The sequence below is a fragment of the Pocillopora verrucosa genome, chromosome 3 (genome assembly GCF_036669915.1).
Source record: "Pocillopora verrucosa isolate sample1 chromosome 3, ASM3666991v2, whole genome shotgun sequence".
Classification (NCBI taxonomy): Eukaryota; Metazoa; Cnidaria; class Anthozoa; order Scleractinia; family Pocilloporidae; genus Pocillopora; species Pocillopora verrucosa.
Genome location: NC_089314.1, coordinates 2045049 through 2067460, shown reverse-complemented (window position 1 = coordinate 2067460; position 22412 = coordinate 2045049). Strand labels below are relative to the sequence as shown.

At 37.9% G+C, this 22412-nt stretch overlaps 2 protein-coding genes across 2 annotated transcripts; one reads left to right on the top strand and one right to left on the bottom strand.

Moving 5' to 3' along the window:
- Positions 1-157: 157 nt before the first annotated feature.
- On the top strand, positions 158-12466 carry LOC131776907 (rho GTPase-activating protein 39-like). The gene is made up of 15 exons (XM_059093114.2): positions 158-293; positions 2840-2941; positions 3419-3557; positions 4394-4708; positions 5246-5559; positions 5954-6117; positions 6395-6708; positions 7004-7144; positions 7766-7989; positions 8348-8474; positions 9066-9179; positions 9918-10075; positions 10518-10670; positions 11156-11264; positions 11647-12466. Exons 1-15 carry the CDS (start codon positions 283-285, stop codon positions 11839-11841), a joined length of 2580 nt encoding a protein of 859 aa, XP_058949097.2. The 5' UTR covers positions 158-282; the 3' UTR covers positions 11842-12466.
- Positions 12467-14870: 2404 nt separating this feature from the next.
- LOC131776898 (contactin-associated protein-like 2) lies at positions 14871-16830 on the bottom strand. The gene is made up of 3 exons (XM_059093103.2): positions 16454-16830; positions 16244-16361; positions 14871-15887 (listed from the first exon to the last, which is right to left on the bottom strand). Exons 1-3 carry the CDS (start codon positions 16796-16798, stop codon positions 15274-15276), a joined length of 1077 nt encoding a protein of 358 aa, XP_058949086.2. The 5' UTR covers positions 16799-16830; the 3' UTR covers positions 14871-15273.
- Between the last annotated feature and the right edge of the window lie 5582 nt (positions 16831-22412).

Below are 22412 nucleotides of genomic sequence, written 5' to 3'. Positions count from 1 at the left end.
TCTACAAAAGAAGATTATGATGAGTTTTAATTAAGCTTTTTTTATCAAATTCAGGCCACAATACTTACCCTCCCGCCCCACATAGCTAAATATTTATTCCGAGAAACTCTGGGTCCAAGCTTAGCCCAGACCTCTCTAAAACGGAGGCGCGCCGCGTAAACGAAAACCGCCAGTAGTCATGTAAGCGATGGAGGATGGCCAAGCGATTTGGCGGATTGACGTCCAGCTTATGGCACAACCGCTAATTTTTACGTAGGATCTTCACTACCATCGAAATCTTCAATGGCTGAGAAGTAAGTTTTACATAATCAATCATCCGTTTCGGCTCTATTTCTCAAGAGGTCGTGTGAAGGCAGCGAATTTCCCACCGATAGGGGGTTAACCTGCTCGGATGAAATAAATACGCCTGTTCATGAATTGACAAAGCAAGTGGCATTTTTTCCTTTAGTTGGTTATTTGCTCAGTTAGGATTATGTAGGATTTGAGAATATGATCTACCGGTGTTGAAATGAACGAAGTGTTTTTGGCGTCAAGCTTGGTGCGAAGAAAATTGAATGAACAATCAACGACGAAAAGTAGGAAATTGTACATAACTCGGAATAACGTTTATAACATTACAACTATTCTAGGTACATGATTTACAACAGAAGGCATCTTCTAGCTTTTGACTATCTTTTAAAAAATTCTATATGGTTTCTGCAGTCTTCGCGTTCTGTTTGGTTCTTTCAAGTCGCTTCGATTCCACTCAAGCATAAAATTTGCTGGTGTCAATTCAACGCACTCACTCGAAAAGACAACCGAATTATCTCTGATTAGTACATCTAGCTATTCGACCAGTTTCAATCACTCCACATAATTTCGTTAGTGCCAATCGAAGCAAACATATTTCCAAGCAAGATAGAACATATGTTTCACAATAACATTGTGTATAAACAAAATTGAAATTGCCCGATCAACCTACAAACCATACGCAAAGTCCCATAACTATAATTTCCAAAAATTGCGTCTAAAAAATTTTATTCGGTTTTGCGTTAAGATGCGATCGATCGATTACATATTTTTAATATCAAATTTGTGTTAAAATTGAAGAAAATGTTCAAATTTCTGTACGAATTATTAAGTCGGAAGTTCTTAGAAATGTATTTGTTCAAGAACAATTAGATCTATCTTCCAAGCGGCTTGTCACGAACGTTCATTTTAGCAAGCAACATGTGCTTAAATGAAATGTTAACCCTCTTAGTTCGCATGTTCAGCCGAAAACACAATGTTTTGGTTATGATACACCCGTTGTATACACTTAATTTGTTAATTATCGATGAACAAGAAGGAGGTGGTTAATTTTCAATGAGGTGCGGGTGATATACTGTATAATGTAAATCACACTCGAGTACGCGAATACAAGAATATATTCGGCTTCTTTTACGACACGCTTCAGATATTATTCAGCTTAAATCTTACATCATTTTTAAAATTTTGATTACTAAACTTAGAACAATTTGTTTTTTCTATTTCCTTACCTTTTTGTTTTCATCGTGTTCTAAATTGTTTTAACCTAGTATGCTTGTAAATTATTTATCTTACGAGCCCTAAAATAAATTATGATTTCTTTGATATGGTGCTAATTGAGTTTTTAATGTTGTTCCTTCAATTTTGCGGGTTGTTTTTATTGATCTTAGAGCACTGCCATCAATAAGTTTTTTCAAGATTTGTGAGTGTTTTCAATCCTTGATTCAATCTAAGAAGCAATGAATTAGCTTTTAATTTGCATTTTACATACGTTTTAGTTTCTTAGTTAAACTCATAATGTCATTTTTGAGAACTATTATGTGATAATTGTTTTTGCCTTTTATGAATACAATTACATGTTTCTTCTAGAGTCACTTTTTTGGGAAATATTTCTATTCTGAGAGAATAAATTTTGCTTAAAACTGTGGGAAATTTGCTGCCTTCAGGTCCATCTTAAACTCTCTTTAACCCTGTTAGGAGAGAGCTGAAACACATATGCACATGTTAGGAGCTTTTGTGGGCTAATGATTTAAATTCTAGCAACAGTAGACTAAAGTGGCAGAATTTTGAAAGTGGAGAGATGATGTATTTTTTCTCTAGGCAAAGAGGTGAACATGGAGGTTAAGGTTAAGCTCAAAGCTTTTGCTGGAGACTATTCTTTAACAGGGGTACAAAATGTATTTTGCACACCATAATTTTGTCCATGCACATTTGCTGAAATTTAGCTACAAACTATTGTATTTCATATGCAAGAATGCATTTTGTGCAGATTGGGCTAAAACAAATTATCAATATGCGAGCTGGGCAGTCTTCATCTTTGCTAACAACAGTTTCAATGGATGAAGGATTTTAAGGCTTTCAACATGTTTACACCCACTGCCAAATCAATTTACACAGTACTGTTAATCTGGATTTATAGGTGTATATGTGATCTGTGGAGATTTTATTCAGCTCTGTCTCCCATTAGTGGATGAATTGAAAAATGAATACTGTTGCTTGTTGCTACAAATTTTAGTTGACCAATGTTTCTACTTTTATTTTGTTTTTGTAGCATGTTTATAAATGGATTTAGCCCCAAAAACACATTTTTGGTTTACTGAAGGTGATATAAGACAGAACTTGCAGAAACACAACCTCTTTTGATAAATGGCTTCTGATATTAGAACAGGTGGCCTTTTCGATAAAGGAAAGCCTGTAGCTTTTATTAAAATCCCTTTGATCTTAGAATGTATAATTACCTGTGTGTGCATGTCTTTATCAGTTTTTCATATATCTTATGCCCAACATGCTTGTTACACACGTACTAATTGTGGTCTTAACATCAACTTTTAAGGTCAGACTGGGTCGAAATTATTGAGCCCCGCACAGGGGACCCAATGTATGCCAACCTCAAAAGTGGCCAGTGTTTATGGGAACCTCCTGATGGAGAACGAGTGTAAGTCGATTCACTTTATTTCAGAAGGCAGCTATTTTAGCTGTCATGGGTAGTAGGAGAAAAATTGGTATTTAGATATGAAATTAAAATCATAATTTAGTGATCAGTGTCTTGAGTCCTGAATCAAGCTGTGTATATTATTTTAATTTTGAAGTGTTTATGGTCTTAAGTTAAATAAGGTAACTTTTTCATGGGTAGGAGGATGTCATTACATTGCATCAAATGTGCTTTTTTTCTTTTGAGAGATGTAAGTGAGAGTTTCTTTATGCAAGAGAAACAATGGTTGTTATATTAACTATCACCAATTTAGTACAAGTCTGCTTAAGTTTTTACAAGCAACTTTCCAATAGTCATTTTTATGAATTAACAACAAACGATAAGAGACCTTCAAAAGTTGGGCCTCTTAACATGTGAAGTGAAGGTCTCTTTTATGAACAAGCAACAATTGTAAAATCTTGGATTTGTTTGAAAATGCAGAAGGAAAGCAAATGACAGCCAATGGTGGGAATTGTACGACCAGAAAACACGACGCTACTACTATTACTGTGCTGGAACACAGACTACAGTTTGGCATAAACCTAAAGATTCTGAGATAATTCCGCTTGCTAGGCTACAGGTGAGCTATTGTATTCTTATTTTACACTGAAGTAGGACTACTTTCAGATTTCTTCCTCACTTCCAATTCTATTTTTTCCTCCCAGCCTTTCCTTCTTTAACCGTTTCACTCCCAAGATCACCTTGTAATTCTCCTCACTGTCTGCCATACAATTCTTATGATGTTGGTTCAGAGAATTTGGTATTGGACAATATATAAACATAATTATAATTCTTGATATAAACAATAGCCTCTATTTGGGGCAAAATATGCACAGATATTTGTCTACAGAAATTATCTGTTCCAAGATGCAAATAGTTTTCCTTGTGCAAAGCTTGAGGAAAACTGTGAGAATCTAGGGACCAATAATGTCTAAGGACAAATACATGAGATTATTTTTGTGCAAAATAGAGGCCATTGTGTTCATTATCCTTCAAATATTTTGCAATGCATTTAAAATATTTAATACAAACAGCTTACTGTATGCAGCATGGGATGATTTCAATTGAGTGTTCTCTGGTATGAACAAAATAGATATTTCCTTCCTTCTGTAACATCCACAAAACATGCTCTCATCTTAAATTAAATTTTAAACAAAAACCACTCGTAGAAGACATGGTGTGAAAAATTGGGAATTTAGCTGGGTGTATGTAAACCAATGGTGCGTGAGCAAAAATATCTAATGGATAATAATTTTCAGTATTCCAGTTGATTGTCTGCTTGATGTTGTTTTGATATTGTAAGGAAAAAAGTATGGCTGGCGTTTTTTTTCAACTTTATGCCTTAGAATGGGTGATAGGAATGAGTAATTGCTGACAGAATTCTAACATGACTATTTTGCATTTTCAATAAAAAAGACTCTGAAAGCAAGGGAAAAGCGTAGGGCAGCTAAAGCTAAAGAATTGGAAAGAAAGGAAGGATCAACAAGACGTGAAGGCTCAGAGAGAAGAAGGAGAGATGGAAGTCTCAGGAAAGAGGGTAGCAGTATCCATGGCGATGGTTCCTCATCAAGGAGGGAAAGTAGTAGAAGAAAGGATGGGGTGCCAAGGGAGGGATCTTCCTCACGTCGGCATGGAAGCAGTAGGGAGAAGAGAGAAAGAACAAGCTCAAGAGAGCATAAGAAGAATGATGCAGAGGCTAGTGCAAAGGATGAGGTTTTGGATGACAAACAGGTAAAAATGTAGCAACTCAATATCATTTACAGTTCAATCTGTAGTTAAAAAACTTACTGGTGACTAGGAAAATTCTTAGAGAGCAATGTTTCAATGGTAGTGTGTTCAATAGGCATCATAAATCAGAGGATTCTCTGGCAACCTTTCAAAATTCTTTGGCTAAACTATGGTGGACTTAAAAATTTTTCCTGTGACTTATCAAATTCTCCTGATGCCATAACTTTATATTTCAATCCTTGCACCTTAACATCAGTACCCATTTTCTCCTTACTCTTCTGTATACATTTCTTTGATATTCACTAGGAGAATTCATTTATTCAACAATCCAAGCTTCCTAGGTTGCCAGTCATTTTCTTTATTTTCATCATCTTTAAGGAATACTGTAGGGAGAAATTAGATGCTGGTCACTCTTAGGTTTTGAAGGGGTAATGTCAACCATACAATCTAATGTAAAAGGAAATGTAGATTTACAAAGGCATTCAAGCCAAGAGAATAAATGTAAATCTGTTCATAAAAGTTTTGATTTGTCGATGACAGTCAAATACTGGAGATGAAACCATCCTGAAAGCCACCCCTGTTGCAAATGGAACAGATCAGGAGCCTGATGAAGATGAACTAACTGAACAAGCTGCTGATGAAAGCTGCAAAGAGGCCAGTGAAGAAGATTCGGGCGTTGCTGAAAATGACTTGGATAAACGGAAATCACCCGAGCTTCCTCTACCAGAACTCGACATGCCTGCTCCCAATGTACCTTGTGGTGATAGTGGAGAAAGTGGAAAGGGGGCTATTACAGATGATGAAGGGCAATTAACTCCATCAGGAACCTTGTCACGGCATACACACTTAGATGAGTTAGTGCTCAGAAATTTTGGCTATTATAGAACGTTCAATGCCAAATATACATCAACGGTAAAACTTCAAAAGGTCCCTAGTCTTTTTTGCAATAGTTGCAACGGGATGAATTGGTTTGACCTTGTAAAGATTGAGAATTGGAGTTGTAAGTGGATTCACTAGGTTAACAGGCTTAGAGTTGCAAGAATGAGAAGATATCTAACTCCTATTAATCTGTAAGCTGTATTTGCGCAGAGACAAGCAAAAGTGTAACAAAATACCCCCCATTTCATCGAGTTCCCCTATGTCTCTTTTTATCTGCATGTGGTTTCCTTAACCAGGGCAAGAAACTAAGAAACCTCTCTTTGGTCCATCGACATTCATGACATGTTCCTTTTTTTTTTTTTTTATTAGCTCCTGTGATGACCACCTGAGTCCCTCTGGAACTATTGAGCGAGCACGGCAACTGGTGGAAAGTGCATCCAGAAGCATTCTAGCCAATAGCGCTGCACAGAAGTTAAACAGAGACAATGATTCTGTATTTGTTGATAGCAGAAAGCCCATTGTCTCTAATAAAGGTATCATCTATATCTTTGAAACTTATCTGTAGTTTCAATTTATTTACAGGCAGCACAGCCTATTTTTCAGAGAAGACGTTATAATGTGATCATTTGTGAAGGTGAAAGTTTTAAGCAACTGTGTTTTAAAAGGTCCTTTCCCGTTTTAAAACTCCCATCGATATCATTATTATATTGTGGACGAGAAATATTAATCGTTCTGCCCGCCGCCTTAACTATTTTGAACCATCAAGCACTTTTGAACAATCAAGGCAATCTGTCATTTTCATAATCACAGGACACCAGGACATTTTAGATAATTCTCTGAGCATTAAACTCAGGGCAGGTGGAATGCCAGCTACCACAGCGCGCCTTGTAGAGGCCTGTGCACCACCTACACTTAACGAGAGTCAGGTAAGTATCCGTTCCCTCAGGCATCAGAGGCAAGTGAGCGACAGTGTGCTGAAAGATCTGAGAGATGATGACGACGATGACGATGATGATGACGAGATGGAAACAAAGTCAGTGGGGGCACCGAGTACTTTGCCGCGCCTTAGTCGACCATCTTCGATTGCCTCACCAGTCACTGGCTCGTCGAAACACAATACCTTGGTATGTTGATTTTGAGCCTTTCCAACCGCTTCACTTCGAAGAGCCAGGAGTTGGTTCTCCCACTGATTGCCACAACTTTGTTTGTTGGCTAGTTCTGAGAATTTGGCGTTTCATGAAGGCAGTGACCCATATTCATGATAACGTTTTATTACTCGTGGCAAAGAATACTTCATTTCGTTTATCGTTGAAGTAATAATCCTCATTCCTGACTCTAGTCATATCTTTGAAGTTTGGTACATGGAGAAGATGGTCACAAATCAAGAGATTTACAGAAAAATTGGATTGTATTTTTCAGGAACGTTCACATTCCATCCCTGGTTCGAAGCCTCCACTCATACGAGCTCTTGGCGCATATGAAGAGTACTTAAGTCAACATAAGAAAGGTGTCTTCAGACGGAAGAGAATATCGTTAGCCAGCATGATGTCTTGGTCAAAGGTATGTTTTTTTTTTTAGTAGCGGAGGAGCCGAAGGACAGCTCCGAAATCAACATTTCACAGTCGCCATTAAGTGACTTAAAATGCCTTGATGTAATAGTCGCCAGAAATTTAAGTTAAGTCAACTGGAAAAAGTGAAGATATCAATGAATTTTATTAAAAGAAAGAGAAAGCCACGTGGCAATCGTTTTTGGACTTTTACGCAACAAAGAGGCAATTTTTTTTAATTAAAGAAAGTGGCTGAACATTTGCAACATTTTATGTTTATCTCAGTTTAACTCCAGACCATTTTAAACACTCAATTAAAATAACAGTGTATGTAGCTAGCTTCTTAATCGTCAAACACTTGCAGCGACGCGTACGTCTACTGCAGTTCTAGTTCTCATTATTTTTGTGCATGCTGTGGTGACCAAAACGTTGGTAGCCTGGCGCTGCAAAGGGGAGCGGTGAATTTTCTGTCAGAAATAGAATACCTGCAAGCCCAGAACGTATTCGTTAGATTCAGAGACTTTGAGGTCGCAGGGAACTAATATGATTCACAATTAAAATAGTTCTTCGAGAGAACCAACTGTTACCTAACTTCGCCCTTTTTTCATTGGCGTGTTTTTGGTTCGATTAACAGGTGCCAATCAAAAAACCATTGATCCTTATACAAGATAGGCAGTTAAAAAAGGACGCAATTGATACCTTTAAACTGATTCTTGGCTATATGGGCGATCGATCCATCAAAGGGAAAACTCCAGAGAGGCTGGCTCTAGAACTCACCACAAAGGGTTGGAACACTCCTGTATTACGGGATGAAATTTACCTTCAACTTTGTAAACAGACCACTGACAACTTTAGGCTGTAAGTACTTTTTAAGAAACTGGTGTTTTGGTTGGTATCCAACATAGCAGACCAATACCCAATCATGACAACGACCCAGAAATCAGAAGGGAGTTTAGTAATTAGTCGAAAATGAATATGCCTTTTTTTGCGAAACTTTTACTTAAGTTTTTACCAACGTCCATCTTTATAATGGAAACTGTATGCCGTAGGAATTTACTGGTGTGATTGGGTGTGGCTGGTCTACAACGATATTTTGTGGTCCTATCAAGCAGTTCCGAATTAAGGTTGGCGCCTTAAGTTGTAGTTCTGTTGTGAAGTCGTCGATAGAATTTGTTCTTTTATTATATTTTATTTATTCACGTCTACATTCTTTTAGGGAGAGTTTGCGCAGTGGCTGGGAGCTGATGGCAATTTGTCTCGCTCTTTTTCCTCCTTCAACTAAGTTTTACTCCTACTTAGATGGGTATCTCAATAAAAACTTGGAGGACATCGAACGGAAAGAGGTCAGTCCTCGTAAAAAGAAAAATAATCGGTAGCTTGCGTTGCTGGCGGTTTTTCCGTCATTTGGTGAAAATTAAGGCGGCAGTTCAAAGGACGGAAGTGATACCGTGAGAACGACGAAAAACCCGTTTTGTAGTTTACTCCTTCCCATTCCTCTCGCAGCTTCCCTGGCTCATTTCTGCGGAAGCGCCGCTGAACCTCTCACGAAATCCTCAGATTTGGAAACCCCCCCCCCCCCCCAAAAAAAAAAAAATACTAATAATAATAAAACGAAATACAACACAACAAAACAAAACAAAATTAGAAAAATGAAAAGAAAAGTTACAAATAAAGATCAACAATAACAACAACAATAAGTATCGATATAAGTGATGTTGACTTATATTGGAACAGAAACAACCTAACGACAGTTTCAACTTAAGCAATTCTCTAGTTTTACTTTCCTTTCTATTCCGTCCCATGCCCACGGCAGTTAGATTAGAAATCTCTCTTTTCAGTTTTCGCAGCCTCCAATTACATTGAGTCGGTTAACATTTGTTCACCATAATTATTTGATTAAATTTCCTGTTGTGTCTGAATTTTGTTTATTTCAGATCTCTTTAACATACTATATCAGGCATTGCTCCGTGAGACTCAAAAGAATGGCTAGAACTGGTGCCAAGCGCGGCCTCAGGAAACCAAGCATCGAGGAAATTCAACAGGCGAAGGTAATTCGGCGAATAAAATAAACCCATTTATGAAGAAGAGCAGAATATTTTAACTCAGCTCATCGTCGTTCGCGGGCACTTTGCATCGAGGTTGTTTGACTTCCTGTAACCAGCAATCGTTATTGCTGACCACATGTTGGCTGGCACAAGAAGTTTTAAGCATTCTGAAATAATTCTTGGGTCAAAGCATCGCGTATTACATTGTGGTGGTCCTAGCCTTTAAGAAAACAACCTTACTAGTTATAGGGATTACTTGAACCGATGAGAGTTTACAAGCGGAAGCGTTAGAAACAACAACTACAAAGCTGAATTGCAAATAAAAGACGGACGTTTTCTTTCGGAGGGACAGGGAGAGAGGTATTCGTTTATATCTTTATGTGGGACTCACTAAGCCTCCTAGTCTGTATTGAAAAAATCGCAGAGAAAAGCAAGAAAAAAAGAGGAAAAAACAAATACAAAACATAACACGAAGGATGTATACGTGAGATAAGTCACATTTTGATCGTTGGATGAAGACCAGCAGCGAATTGATCCTGACTCATAGCGCTTCAGAGCTCAGTCGCCAAAGTGAAAGCCCTTTTGTTTCTTCGTCATCATCTTCTGTATCCTTTAGGCTTTCTAGATGTCTTGTCTTGTCTTGGCTCTGAAAACTAATTCGTAACCCATCATTCACTTTTTAAAAGAAAATTTCTTTTATATGTATTTTATTTGTTTTTTTGTTTTTTTTTTTATTCCCAGTCCTCCGTGTTCCACCCATCCATGTTTGGTGCCACCCTTGAGGACATCATGGAGGCGCAGGCCGAGCGTTTCCCTTCACTTAAACTGCCATGGATTTTACCAACCTTGGCTGAGTCGGTGCTAGAGCACCAAGGTGCTTCAACGGAAGGTATTTTCAGGTAAGGTAGAACGTCTTCGCCTTCATTTTCTTAAAGGGTCAACCACAGAGCCTGTGCAGCAGGTCTTTTTGTTTCTCCAAGCAGGAGAAGTGTTAGCGGAGCGGGAGCTGCTCGATACCGTGAGGCGAAAGCGACTCAAAAAGGCTACGAGCATATGGGAGGAGTAGGAAGGAAACCTTGTCACTTCGCAGCACACGCTCTGTTCTCGCTTCTCACGCTTGGATGAAAGGAAACGAAATGGCTGCTGCGCATGCTACAACAATAGTGTCGGTTTCGTAAGCGTTATATGGGCTTCTTTCAAATGGGAACCCGTTTACATCTTAGTCCTAACTTAAGAAAGTTGTATTTTAAATTGACAAATAATGAAATAAACAGCGCGCACGAGAACAGAGAGTGGCGTGAACAACACCAACTAGGTGACCGTTTTTCTTTGTCTTCACAGGGTTCCTGGAGACATCGACGAAGTAAACTCCCAGAAAATCAGGCTTGACAAATGGGAGGCTCCCACTGGAATTACAGATCCCCATGTACCTGCGTCACTTCTGAAACTTTGGTTCAGGGAGCTTCACGAACCTCTTATACCGGAACTGTTTTAATATCCTTTGAAATGAAATTAATTTCGCAGTGTTAAGTGCGCTGAGTCTTTAGTCTGATGCACCAACAGTGATTGTGGTCACGTGGGAAGTAGCACGCTGGACATTGAATCGAGAGATCTGGGTTCGAGCTTTGGCTAGTCATGGGTTATTGTATTGTGGGGTAATTGTATTATCGAATGAGTTGATAATGTAAATTGGCCGCCGTTAAGAGTTTCAAAGCTGACATTTCGAGGGTTAGCCCTTTGTCAGAGCGAAACTGAAGGATTAATGCTCAATAGGTTAGCTTTGAAACTCTTAACGGCGGCCAATTTATGTTATCAACTCAAGTGACAAAGTTAAATTACCTTACACTCACACCGACACAGCACTACAGTTTCTTTAGAAACTTACGCCTTTTTATTAATTATATTGTGGTCTTGAACAAGGCGTTATACATTTATTATTAATGCCTGTTGCACGTCATGTTTCCTTGACTCGTTCCTACTGAAAGGTGCGTTAACAACTGTGATGACGCTACAGTGGCTGTGGCACTTGCGATGTCTCTTCCTGAAGTCAACAGACTCGTCCTCTCGTATCTCATTAGATTTTTACAGGTACGCATGTATAGAGCCTCTCTAGACTCACTATTCTCTTTGGTTAATTTACGCTGATTTGCTAACCGCTGTGCATAATAGTTAAGTTATTACCTAAGATCATTTACCGAGCAAAGTGTGGGGAAAGAATTGTACTCTCCTCTTATTTGGGAAATAAGGTAATTTATCGGGTGCTCCGTGATCAAGGGTGACAAACGATCGAGACCACGACTGTAGCGCTGCTGCATACATGGAGTCTCTTTGTTTTCACTTGTTGGGTTTTTTTTTTAATTCGAATTTCGAAGTTCGAAGGCTGGGCGTCCTAATCCTTAACACCGTTAACACTTGCATAGTTAAAAACATTTTATTTTGGAAAACTTTCAGCTTCCTTTGTTGTTTGCAGATTTTCTCACTCCCTCATATGTGCGTTATAACAAAGATGGACGTAAATAACTTGGCCATGGTTTGGGCACCAAACTGCCTTCGTTGTCCCTCTGACGATCCCAAGGAAATTTTTGAAAATACGCGAAAAGAGATGACTTTTATGAGAACTCTTATTCGGCATCTTGACGCAACTTTCATGGAAGGAGTGCGTTAACACACAAAAACAACAGTTCGTAGTGCCAGTCCTTGACTGTGGGACACCGAGACCAAGATCACACGTGACAACGAAAAGTCTGACAACTGAAGGAGCCTGCGGCTTTATTTCGCAACGTTGCTATGCAACGCAAGGTATTGGAATCCGACCTCGCGTCAGGGTGTTCAATAGCGTCCGTCAAGAAGAAACGGAACTCCTCGAATGCCCTTACTGAGATTTACCAGAACTCATGGCTCGATTGTTCGACTTGTCAAATTGGTGCTCAGCATTGATACGATTCGTCTGGCTGGGAAGTTTGCGCATGAAAATTTTGTTGACTCAATTGAACTCAAATTCAAAGGCAGAAAAGGTCAAAATTTACCTAGGTCCGTTAGCTAAAAAAATACAACTACAGAAAACAATAAAACAAAAATGAAAAGAAAATAAGAAGGATCTACAGAACTGCAAACTAAAGAACACACAGCAAGAGGTTATCTTTCCATTAAGCAAATTGAAGTGTCTAAATTATAGCAAACGTAATCTTCTGTTGTTAGTCGAAAACATCGCGGTAGCTTATGTGAAGAGGCGAAGTAAGCATTGTATATATCAATAAAACTCTAAGTATTGTATAAGATTATTGATGGAACACATGTATTTTTAATTTGTTTTCAGTGTCTTGGGTGCGGGGTGGAGGCTTGTGGGTACTCTTAATTGTGTGCGATACGTATGTCTCCGTGACGTCAAACCGGTTATATTTCCTAGAACAATTGCACAATTTTACTTACTTCAGCGATGAGTTCAATGCCTTTCCGGATAAACACTGAATGTTATCACATGAGAAGTGGTTCATGAGAAACTTGTATGTTTTTTGTATGATCTTAGGGTTAGGGTTACATATTACATTTGAACCTGAATTAAGCGGTCACTCTGTTTTAAGCGGTCGGTTGTCAGAGCCCCGAAATTGTTACCCCCCATTTACTGTAATTTTCATCTCTACTTAGCGGTCACCTCTATGAGCGGTCGCTCATAAATACATTAAATGGTCATTCATGACATTAAATAGCGATATTTATCGGTTCCCTTAAATTTTCCCTTTTGTGGAACCTGTATCGAGCGGTCAAGTTGTATTTAGCGGTCACCACGCCTAAATACGGGTTCTACTGTAAATGCTTTAAGAATAAATGCCATTGGCATGTGAAAACACTTATTTATTCAATTTTAAAAATTAAAGGATGGCCATCTTTTCGACTAGACACAGTTTTAACATGCACATTTCAAAATCTGGGAGAGTTGTTTTAGAATGAGGACATTTTCGATTGAAAGAAGAAAGGTCGTTTTTGTCGCCGTTACTTTGCATGCAGTTAGTCGAATGAGTAGTATCTCGGCTGAAATTCAAAAGCCCACTGCTTGAAAGGAAATCCAATTTTTAAAGAATACGAACGTGCCCGAGAAAGAGATTTCACAGATCCTAATAAGATTGCAAAGATCTTGCTTTGAAAACATATCTGCGACGGGCGTAGTGAAGGTACCATTGATTCTTCAAACGTAACCGGATTTTTCGAAATGGCGGTTCTAACTGCAACGAAGTGTTATCTATTACTTGTATATTAAACATTACCAAGGTTGAATTTCACTTTAAGAAAATATTTGTCATTTTGAGTTTTTATGTAGCTTTTCGACGAGGTAAGTAACGCACGAGTGATTCTGCATTCGGTGCTCTTACAAATGAATGAGGAAACTGTCTTCGATTTAAATAGTAATCTTTATCTACATAATCAACCAAAAAATTATATGTTCACTTTCGATACAAATGCAACGTGGTCCCTTTTATTTGTTACATCTCTTCCTTGTTCTACTAACTTACTCGTGAGAGTTGTCATTTACACCAAAAGATAGCATTCGTATCCAAGCGCGGCCGTGTGAATATCCTCTATTTATTATATAGATACTGATGAAATTCCACGATTTTCCTTTTAGTAAAAAATTAAATCTTCATCGCGCGCAGTGAAGATACCGTCTTTATCTTTCACGTGTGAGGATATTGGTGTCGCCATGGTTACTAACATGATTAGCCAATTACAAGAGAGCTTCCCATTTAGGCGCGCGGTCGGTTCTTTTGAAATAAAAAAAAGTTGTCTTTTATGTAGGAATTTCATCAGTATCTATAAAATAAAAAGAACATTACATGGCCGCTTAGGGATACGAATTTTATCTTAGAGTGCTGAAAGTATCTTTCACGAATGAGCTTCGCTCACTTGAGAGATAATGAATGAGAGATACTTTCAGCACTCGAAGATAAAATTCGTATCCCCAAGCGGCCAAGTAATATCCTCTATATCTGTATGTAACAACGAAATTTGCAATGCAAACGCACGAAGCATACTGCTAAATACGATAATTGACAAAGTGCAAGGTTTCCACCAAAGCTGTTTTGTTAATATCTAGTCTAAAGTGTAGAATGTTTTGTTTAATTTAAAAACACGAAAAAGAGAGTAATTTTTCATTCTTAACTTTGGTTTCAGTTTTGCCTTCCAGTTAAGAGATATGTTTCACCTCTAAAAATAAATAGAAAGGCTGAATGGAATAAATATTTGCGAGAATGTAATTCAAAATATATTCGAATATAAACACGGATACAAGATATAAACTCAATTCACTTTGTATTTCGGATTACGTAACTTCGTGAATTGTTTTCCACAGAATTACCGGTGTATTTTTAATGCAAATAAAACGAAAAGCTATGCTTTCTTCATTCATGCAGGAAGTTAAATTATAAACGATTCATTTTTTACCACCTGTATTATTTTATGGCCAGTCTTTTTAATGACGTTTTATATTTGTTTTGATAGTATTTTGATTTTCGTTTATTGAAATTCTCAGGAGAGTGACCGAGAGCTCAGCGGCGGTTTAGTTAGAATAGGGAATTCGAATTATTTCTTGGCGCAATTCACTTAATTTGCTTACTCTAAACAAAGGGATTCTGTTCCAACGAGTTTCTCAGGCAGAAAAATCTTGATCCCTGAGTTTGTTGAAAACTACAACTGGCAGAAGGTTAGGAGACTGACAAGGCAAACACCACTGGTTTGTGAATTCGCGATCTACTGCGATATTACATAAATCCGTTACTGATGATCAGGTTTTTCCTTTGATTTCACTTTGTGTGTTTTATTGTATTAACAGATCCCTTCCACACCATTGACAACCTCCGTTTCAAAACTACAAGCAGTAAAAATGGGCCTTCAACGCTGAAAGTTATGCTTAATTTTATTAAGAACGCAATATATGTTAAAACTAGGTTTTCTTTTCACTTTCCTACTCAAATGTATCCATCGATTTCCTTTGCGAAAATTTGCAAACCGCTTTTACAAATGTAAAGCATTAGAGTTTACAGCGATAGATGAGGTGAGTCAGCAAATAGCGGGTATATAGTTAAAGTGCACTTTTCAGTTTTTTTTAAATGAGTCCAAAACACTTGAGCTTTCCAAGGGTGTGGTTTCCCTTTTCAATAACAGAACGAGTATCTCCAAACCTCAGTTGCTTCACGGGAAGCTTTGTCTTGTCTGTAAGGAAGCCGCTGTCCTCTCGCCATGTGAGGTCATTTTTGTCGCAGTTGCATCCGTAGTTAACGTTTGCACATGTATTATTCAAGCCGCATGCGCATTTATAATCAACAGAATCAACTCCTCCCCAGTACTTCATCTTCTCTCCATCACGTGACACCCACCAGCCGAACATATTACCATTGTAGAGGAGCACTGAGCCGTAGCACTCGTACTTTACAAACTGCTCACAGTGAGCTGATGAAGCTGTTAGGCTCGCAAGTTGAGCCATATCAGCCTCCGTGTAGTTGATGGAGCGAGAATAGAGGCCTCGGTCACCAAATCCATTCACCAGCATTCTACTTTCACTGTCGTGACTGACAACTGTCACTCCTATCCCGTCCTTGTCAGTCATGTCACAATAGACTTTAAAAGGTTTCACTCCGCCCTCTCCATCAGGATCGATGACGTAAGAGTCACTTGGAGTCCCAGGGTAGGATTGTTTGATGTCACTGCAGGTTCGTTTTCCTGAAAAACAAAAAGACACCAAAAAAAGACTATTTCCCAAATGATTATCCCTGCTCTTGCCGAAAAAGAGAAGTGATGTCGTGAGAAGCCATTTGAGAGATTATATAATTTGATCTCTCAAAAGTTTTATTTCCATGGATACGAAGAAGAAACCGGCCGACTTAGGTCGAACTTTTCATCACCTTTCACATTGGAAAAATGTTGGAGGACACTATACATGTAGATGGAAGCAGTTGCACAAAGTTTTCAATGACATTTAGATATAATTAACGACGACCGTATGACTTCTACTTCGTATGACTTCTACTTTAGAGTTTGTACCTCTCATTTCGAAGAGAAAAAAGTGAATTGAATACCTCCACGTTTGCAGTGAGTTCCACTGTATCCAGGCTGACAATCACAATGATAGGAGTTCCTTTCATATTCAGGAACACAGACACCTCCGTTCTTACAAGGAGCGCTTTCACATTGAGACTAGAAACAAAGTAAACATTCCTTGAACCATTCAGTTTGTATTTAAAGAAATACGAAGAGTGTTAAGCACCAAATATATGAAGAGATCTTACCAACGGACTGCAGTGATGGAAGGTAGCATTTGCACGAACCTTTTCAGCCTCTCTGTACTTGTCTGTGGCCAATAACTCACACAGATAAATACCTTTGGAGTCAGGATACACTGCTATGTTGAACGAATAGCACTTTGGTTCACCAACACAAAGGAAAGTGCAGTCCAACTTATCTTCCACCATGAATGATGTAAGTTTCTCTGCCCATGAGAAGTAGAAAGGGTCGCACTCGAATTTACCAAACGAAGCACGGCCTGTTGGATATCGATAGAGAGCGCTGTTTTGTGTGGCAAACAACAATCCTAACAAAGAAGGAAAAACCAGCAAGAGTGGTAAAAGCAGCATGACAGTGGCCGATGAACTCTCACCACCGGAATGAGTTGCTGAATGATACTAATGACTTTACATTCAAATGAAAAATAGGTCCTTTATAATTGCCTGTCAGTAATTAAGAATTAATAGCCACATCTATGAAGCAGGTGCCATGGGTGGGATAAACTTCTACTATAGGGGAAGTAGAGGTGGAACAGTAACTTTTAAAAAGTCATTCTAAATTAAACTCTTCTTCTTAGCAAACCTGATACTTTTTCAGCTCTTTTACAAGAATTGCTTTCAAAACGTTTTTTTTCCCTATGGAGGAAACGATGTCTATTAATACCTTCTATACAACGGGTTTAAAAAGTTTTAAATATTCATTTCAATATCTATTAACTCTGACTATGCTAATGATTTAATACATTGGTTTGAACCAATTTTTTGTTAATTTTAAAGGGAATTTTGGTAATCTGCTTCTTACTCTGCAACTAACTTGAAAATAAATTTCTATTACTCCTTCACATGTCCCTGTTAGCAGGTTTGTTGTAAGAAGTTGTGTTTTGGCTCGTACCAGGATAACAATATATGAAATAAATTGACACTGACTATAAATTGGCACTAACTAGAAGAAGCTAAAGTTGTTTTCCTCTTTTAGACAGAGCAGCAGTTTATTTAATATTTTATTATTTTACTTTGCCTAGACACTTTCCTCGTAGAGGAGTTTTTGTGAAGAGAAAACAATTCTTTCTAAGTTTTAATTTTTTCTTTTTTGGGCAAAATTAAAAACACCAAATATCAAATTAATCTTTCATTCCCTCCCGCAGTTAGTGTTTACCAAATGGATTCACTGATAATAGGCAGATACTGGGCAGATTTCCTCTTAGTGACTTAAAAGGAGCTAATCTAATTAATAAATAATAATCATTTTAAATTGGAACAAGTTCAGCAAAAATAAATCGAAGAAATTCATTGAAGTCATGTCTTGAAAATGTTAGGAAATCCTTTACGCGGATCGGAAAACACACGAACCTCGATTATGTATTTTCTTTGCAAAAAGTGTCAATCGTTTCTTCTCTGTATATTAGCATTTTCAATTAAACAATATACTGGTTTTAAATACAAACATTGCGCAAGTTATATTTGCGAAGGTTGTTTATTGAACATGTTACAGCATTAACACAAAATAACATTTCACTTAAGAGAAATGGTCAGATTACTCGCTTAGGATAACTTTATGTGCATTTTGAACAAAGCCTGTAAAGCAGCGTTAAATTACACCTGTTTTGCATGACTAGAATAAAAACAAATAGTCTTCGACTTGTATCGGCCTGATATGCAAAAGAAACCGTCTATTTTAGTGCATTATAATAACACAAACAACACGTTGTCGGCAGGAAATACATTAGAGAGAGAACGAACAATGGGGGTTTTGTCAGGGATAGCAATTTAGAACTGATAAGTAACTTATTTTAATCAACGAATTAAGAAAACTGGAACATTATTGACACTGAAATGAACGTTTTGCAGCCTTGTATTCCAGAGATGCTAGTGCGATAACAGGAACAAGTAATTAATTCATTCCACTGTTATACGATAAAGAAGTCATCACTTTGGCGAATATTCAGATATTTTGACACGTTATGTCTCATGTTTAGAAAAGTTGATGTAATGATGCTATATTTTTATGCGTTGCTTTTTATCTCTTATTCCGAACGCGCCTCATCTTTGAAATTAAGATAATCGAAAGGAGAAATTGCATAAACTAAAAACAAAAAAACATGTTTTCATCCGAACGCCTAAGTAAGTATCATCGCCAAAAAATGTATGGCTTATTCATCAGAATACTCTCATAAATCAATAGGTTTAGAAATTTTGCACAACAGTTTATTGCAAAGTGCTTTATTTCATATATATTTTTTTTAAAAAGTGCAGCAAGTGTTCTTATAAAGTGCGATAGTTATTGCAAGCGCGACGGTTATTGCTACAGGAAGTTAAATTGGTAAAAACACGTCAACATACTCCAAGACAAAGAAACTTTCTTAAACGGTTCCGACATAAAAGAAACGTGTTGGTTAAAATGCGCCGTCTAATAAACTTATCTTGTAAAACGTCGCGGTGTATAATAGCATATCACTGTTAATTTAGTTTTAAGAAAATGTATTCTTTTACTGGAATAGGGCGCATAATTTTTACGCTATCTCAGTTTGAGTGAAAACGCTAATTTTTCCTTCTGTGATACCTTAAGTCACGGAGGATGTAGGAAAGTTCTCATAGACAGACTAATGGACACATTCGGTTCGCATGAAGCACGTATTTAGTTCAAAATCAAGTTAAAAACTGAATTGCTGCGTCTGACATGTGACATGAAACTTTTAAACTATTCATTACTTGATAAAACAGCAGCGTCTGCGGTTCTCAGCGATGTATCACCTGCTTTAGATATCTAACCTTCACCACTCTTCGATTGTATTTTGCGTTTTTCTCCTTTGTCTTTTTCCGCCTGGCAGTTAAGAGAAAATGGGTGTTTTCACAAGTCAGTGACATTCGTTTTAGTACATAGAACACTTAACTACGTATTTAACTCATACAGGAAACAAAAAAGTTCTCGTCAACGGACGAATTGACATATAAGGTTTTGCCTCACCCATGTACAAAGTTGTAAATGACAAATTAAGTAAAGAACCACAACTGCTGAACCTGGCATGTAACAGGAAACCCTAAGCCGATCAACAAAGCCTAACTTGGAAATTTCACCACACGTATCACTAACTACAGATATCTAACTTCCGCCACGTTACATCGTCCCTTTCTTTTATTTTCCTTTTTTTTCGGCCTGGCAGTTCAAGATAATACTTTTATAGTAAAAGAAAAACCTTTATTCTAGAAGAGGCGAGGACACTTTAATTTTGAAACGCTCTCAGTGTTTCACAACTCAACCCATGTGTTTCACCTGCTCCTCCTCCCTAGATAATTGCCATATCATGACACTTAACAAATGCCACACTAGACAATTTTCCCTCGGCACAATTACACTTTTTTTTTCTTTTTTTTTCATATTTTTTGCTGCTGTTAGCTGACGCAACGCATTCAGGTGTTAAAAGTTCACTGGCCTCTATCATGTTGCTCCTGCATCTCTTAGTGTTTTTTCCTTTTCTTCTTAACTTGATGTTTGCCATGCAAATCGATCTCCAATAAACGATCTTTTTTCCGGTAACTTTGAGAACGATCCCTTCTATTACTTGTGGGCAGAGGAACTTTCATCGTCCATGGTGAAAGATAAGTTGGACTGCGGTTTTCTTTGTGTTCGTGAACCAAATTGCTATTCGTTCAACATGGCAGCGTATCCTGACTCCAAAGGTGTTTATCTGTGTGAGCTGATGGCTACAGACAAATACAGAGAAACTGAAAAGTTTAATGCAAATGCAACCTTCCATCATTACAGAGCATTGGTAAGACATTTTTCATATCTGGAAGTTTACAGATTTCAATTTTTCTGGATACAGAATAAATATTTTTAATTGAGATGTCATTCTTCTCAGTCTCTATATGAAAATGAAGCTTTCCCTGCAAGAACGGTGGTGTCTGTGTTCCTGAATATGAAAGGAACTCCTATCACTGTGATTGTCAGCCTGGATTCAGTGGAACTCACTGTAAACGTGGAGGTATTAAATTTACTCACTGTGAGCAGTTTATTAAATACAGTGCTATCATTCAATGCTCTTTCACAATGGTGGCACGTTCGGCTGATGGGTATCACGTGATGACGATGAAGTACTGGGGTGGAGTCGACTCTGCTCCATTCAAACGTGCATGTGGGTTGGACAACTTGTGCGCGGCCACCAGTCACGGCTTCAACTGCGATAAGAACGATTGGAATTGGCGAGAGGACAGCAGCTTACTAACAAACAAGTCCAAGCTTCACGTAATTCAAATGAGGTTTGGAGATACCGGTCTTCTTGCGATGGCGATGAAAAGGAAATCACACGCTTGGAAAACTGGAGTGTTATGGACTTAATTACCGAGAAGTCACAAAGACTATACGTCGAACATAAAAAAGATTGAACACTGTACTCTCTTTGCAGAACTGAGTTAGGATGGAGGTCCATGACAGTCAAGAGAAATGTAATGAATTGGTAATTTGATTGTAATGTAGTGAGAAAAATGGAGAAATTCATAATGTGTGGTTAAAAGTATTTGCCCAAAATTGTAACCGAATGTCATACTGAGTGTTGGACAGCTCAAGTGCTTTGGACTCATTTAAGACTCAAATACAGGTCATTAACTTTTAATATATACTTGCTATGGTGATACTTGTATATCAAAATTCATTTGGTTTTGATTAATCAACATTGCTCTTTTACCGCGTTTGAGAATTCCAAGAGACGTTTAAGCAGTTCCCTGCAGTAAAAACCTTCCAACCTACTTCCAATTCGTCGATATATATATGAAGTAATTTGATGATGAAAAAATTTGTTTACCACAGAAAAGTGGAAATGACCAAGACGGAAGTTATTCTGGCGAGAAAATCTTAAATAAAAGATCCAAAGGACCTCATAGTTGCAAACTTTCACCCCTATTTGAATCCAACAAAATACGCTGATTCTAAAAATGACTGTAAGTCTTGTATAAGCACTTGAATTCGAAGATAGTTATCTTTGTTGAAATGGCCCAATTTTTCTCTAAAACCAACTATATTTTCCTTTCATTTTCCTCTCTTTGGATTTCGAAAGCGATTAAATTTTTTGGCTAAGACATTTCATTGGACAGAGCCTGATGACCTCTCGTTGGCACCTTCTGCATTTCAATATATGCTCGAGAATTCTCAACACCACGAAACATCAAAATGTTATGTATTATGTATTTATTTATGTTATGTATGTATTTAAACATCTGTGACCATTACAGTCACCTTCAGGATAAATTATAATATATAGATTTAACCAAGCCTAAAGGCGGAGCTCGCATTTTTTTCCCGCACGTCCCAAGGGCACAACGCCTTGCCCCGGCCAGGACTAGAACCCAGGTCGTCCGACTCGGAGCCCAGTGCACTGACCACTGGACTACTGGACAAAGCCGTGGCGTTGGCGTGCCCGCGGTACAGTTGACCACGCATGCTAAAAGTAACACCTTGTACGGTCGGTCGTACGGTCGTACGGTCGTACGGTCGGACGGTCGTAAGTCGAAGTTTTTTCGGCTTGATGGGTTACTACTGTTACTACTACCATTTTGTATAATTATGGGGCTACACTCTGCGAGCTCCGCTATTAATATTCTTTGTCGCCTTCACTCCCCCCCTACCCATGGAGCCTGAAAAAGAAATCAATCGTTTCATTCTTTGAGTGAAGAGTTGTCCCTTCATTGAGACCTTCTTTTAACCTTTACTTTGAAAAGTCTTGTAACTCTAAATTACCTCCGTATATAAAAAATTATCCAGTTTCCATCAAAGTGGATTTGGAATATTGATTAATAACGAAGCAACAAAGTATATGTCATTTCTAACTCTTGAGTGACGCACTTTGTGATTAAAAAAAGCTTTCGCTCTATCTCATCGCAATTTGTTTTGAAATAAACTTTCCCACTTTGTAAAAAACTTGGTGTAGATGATCAGAAGGAAGGTAGACCTTGTCAACAATAATAATAATGA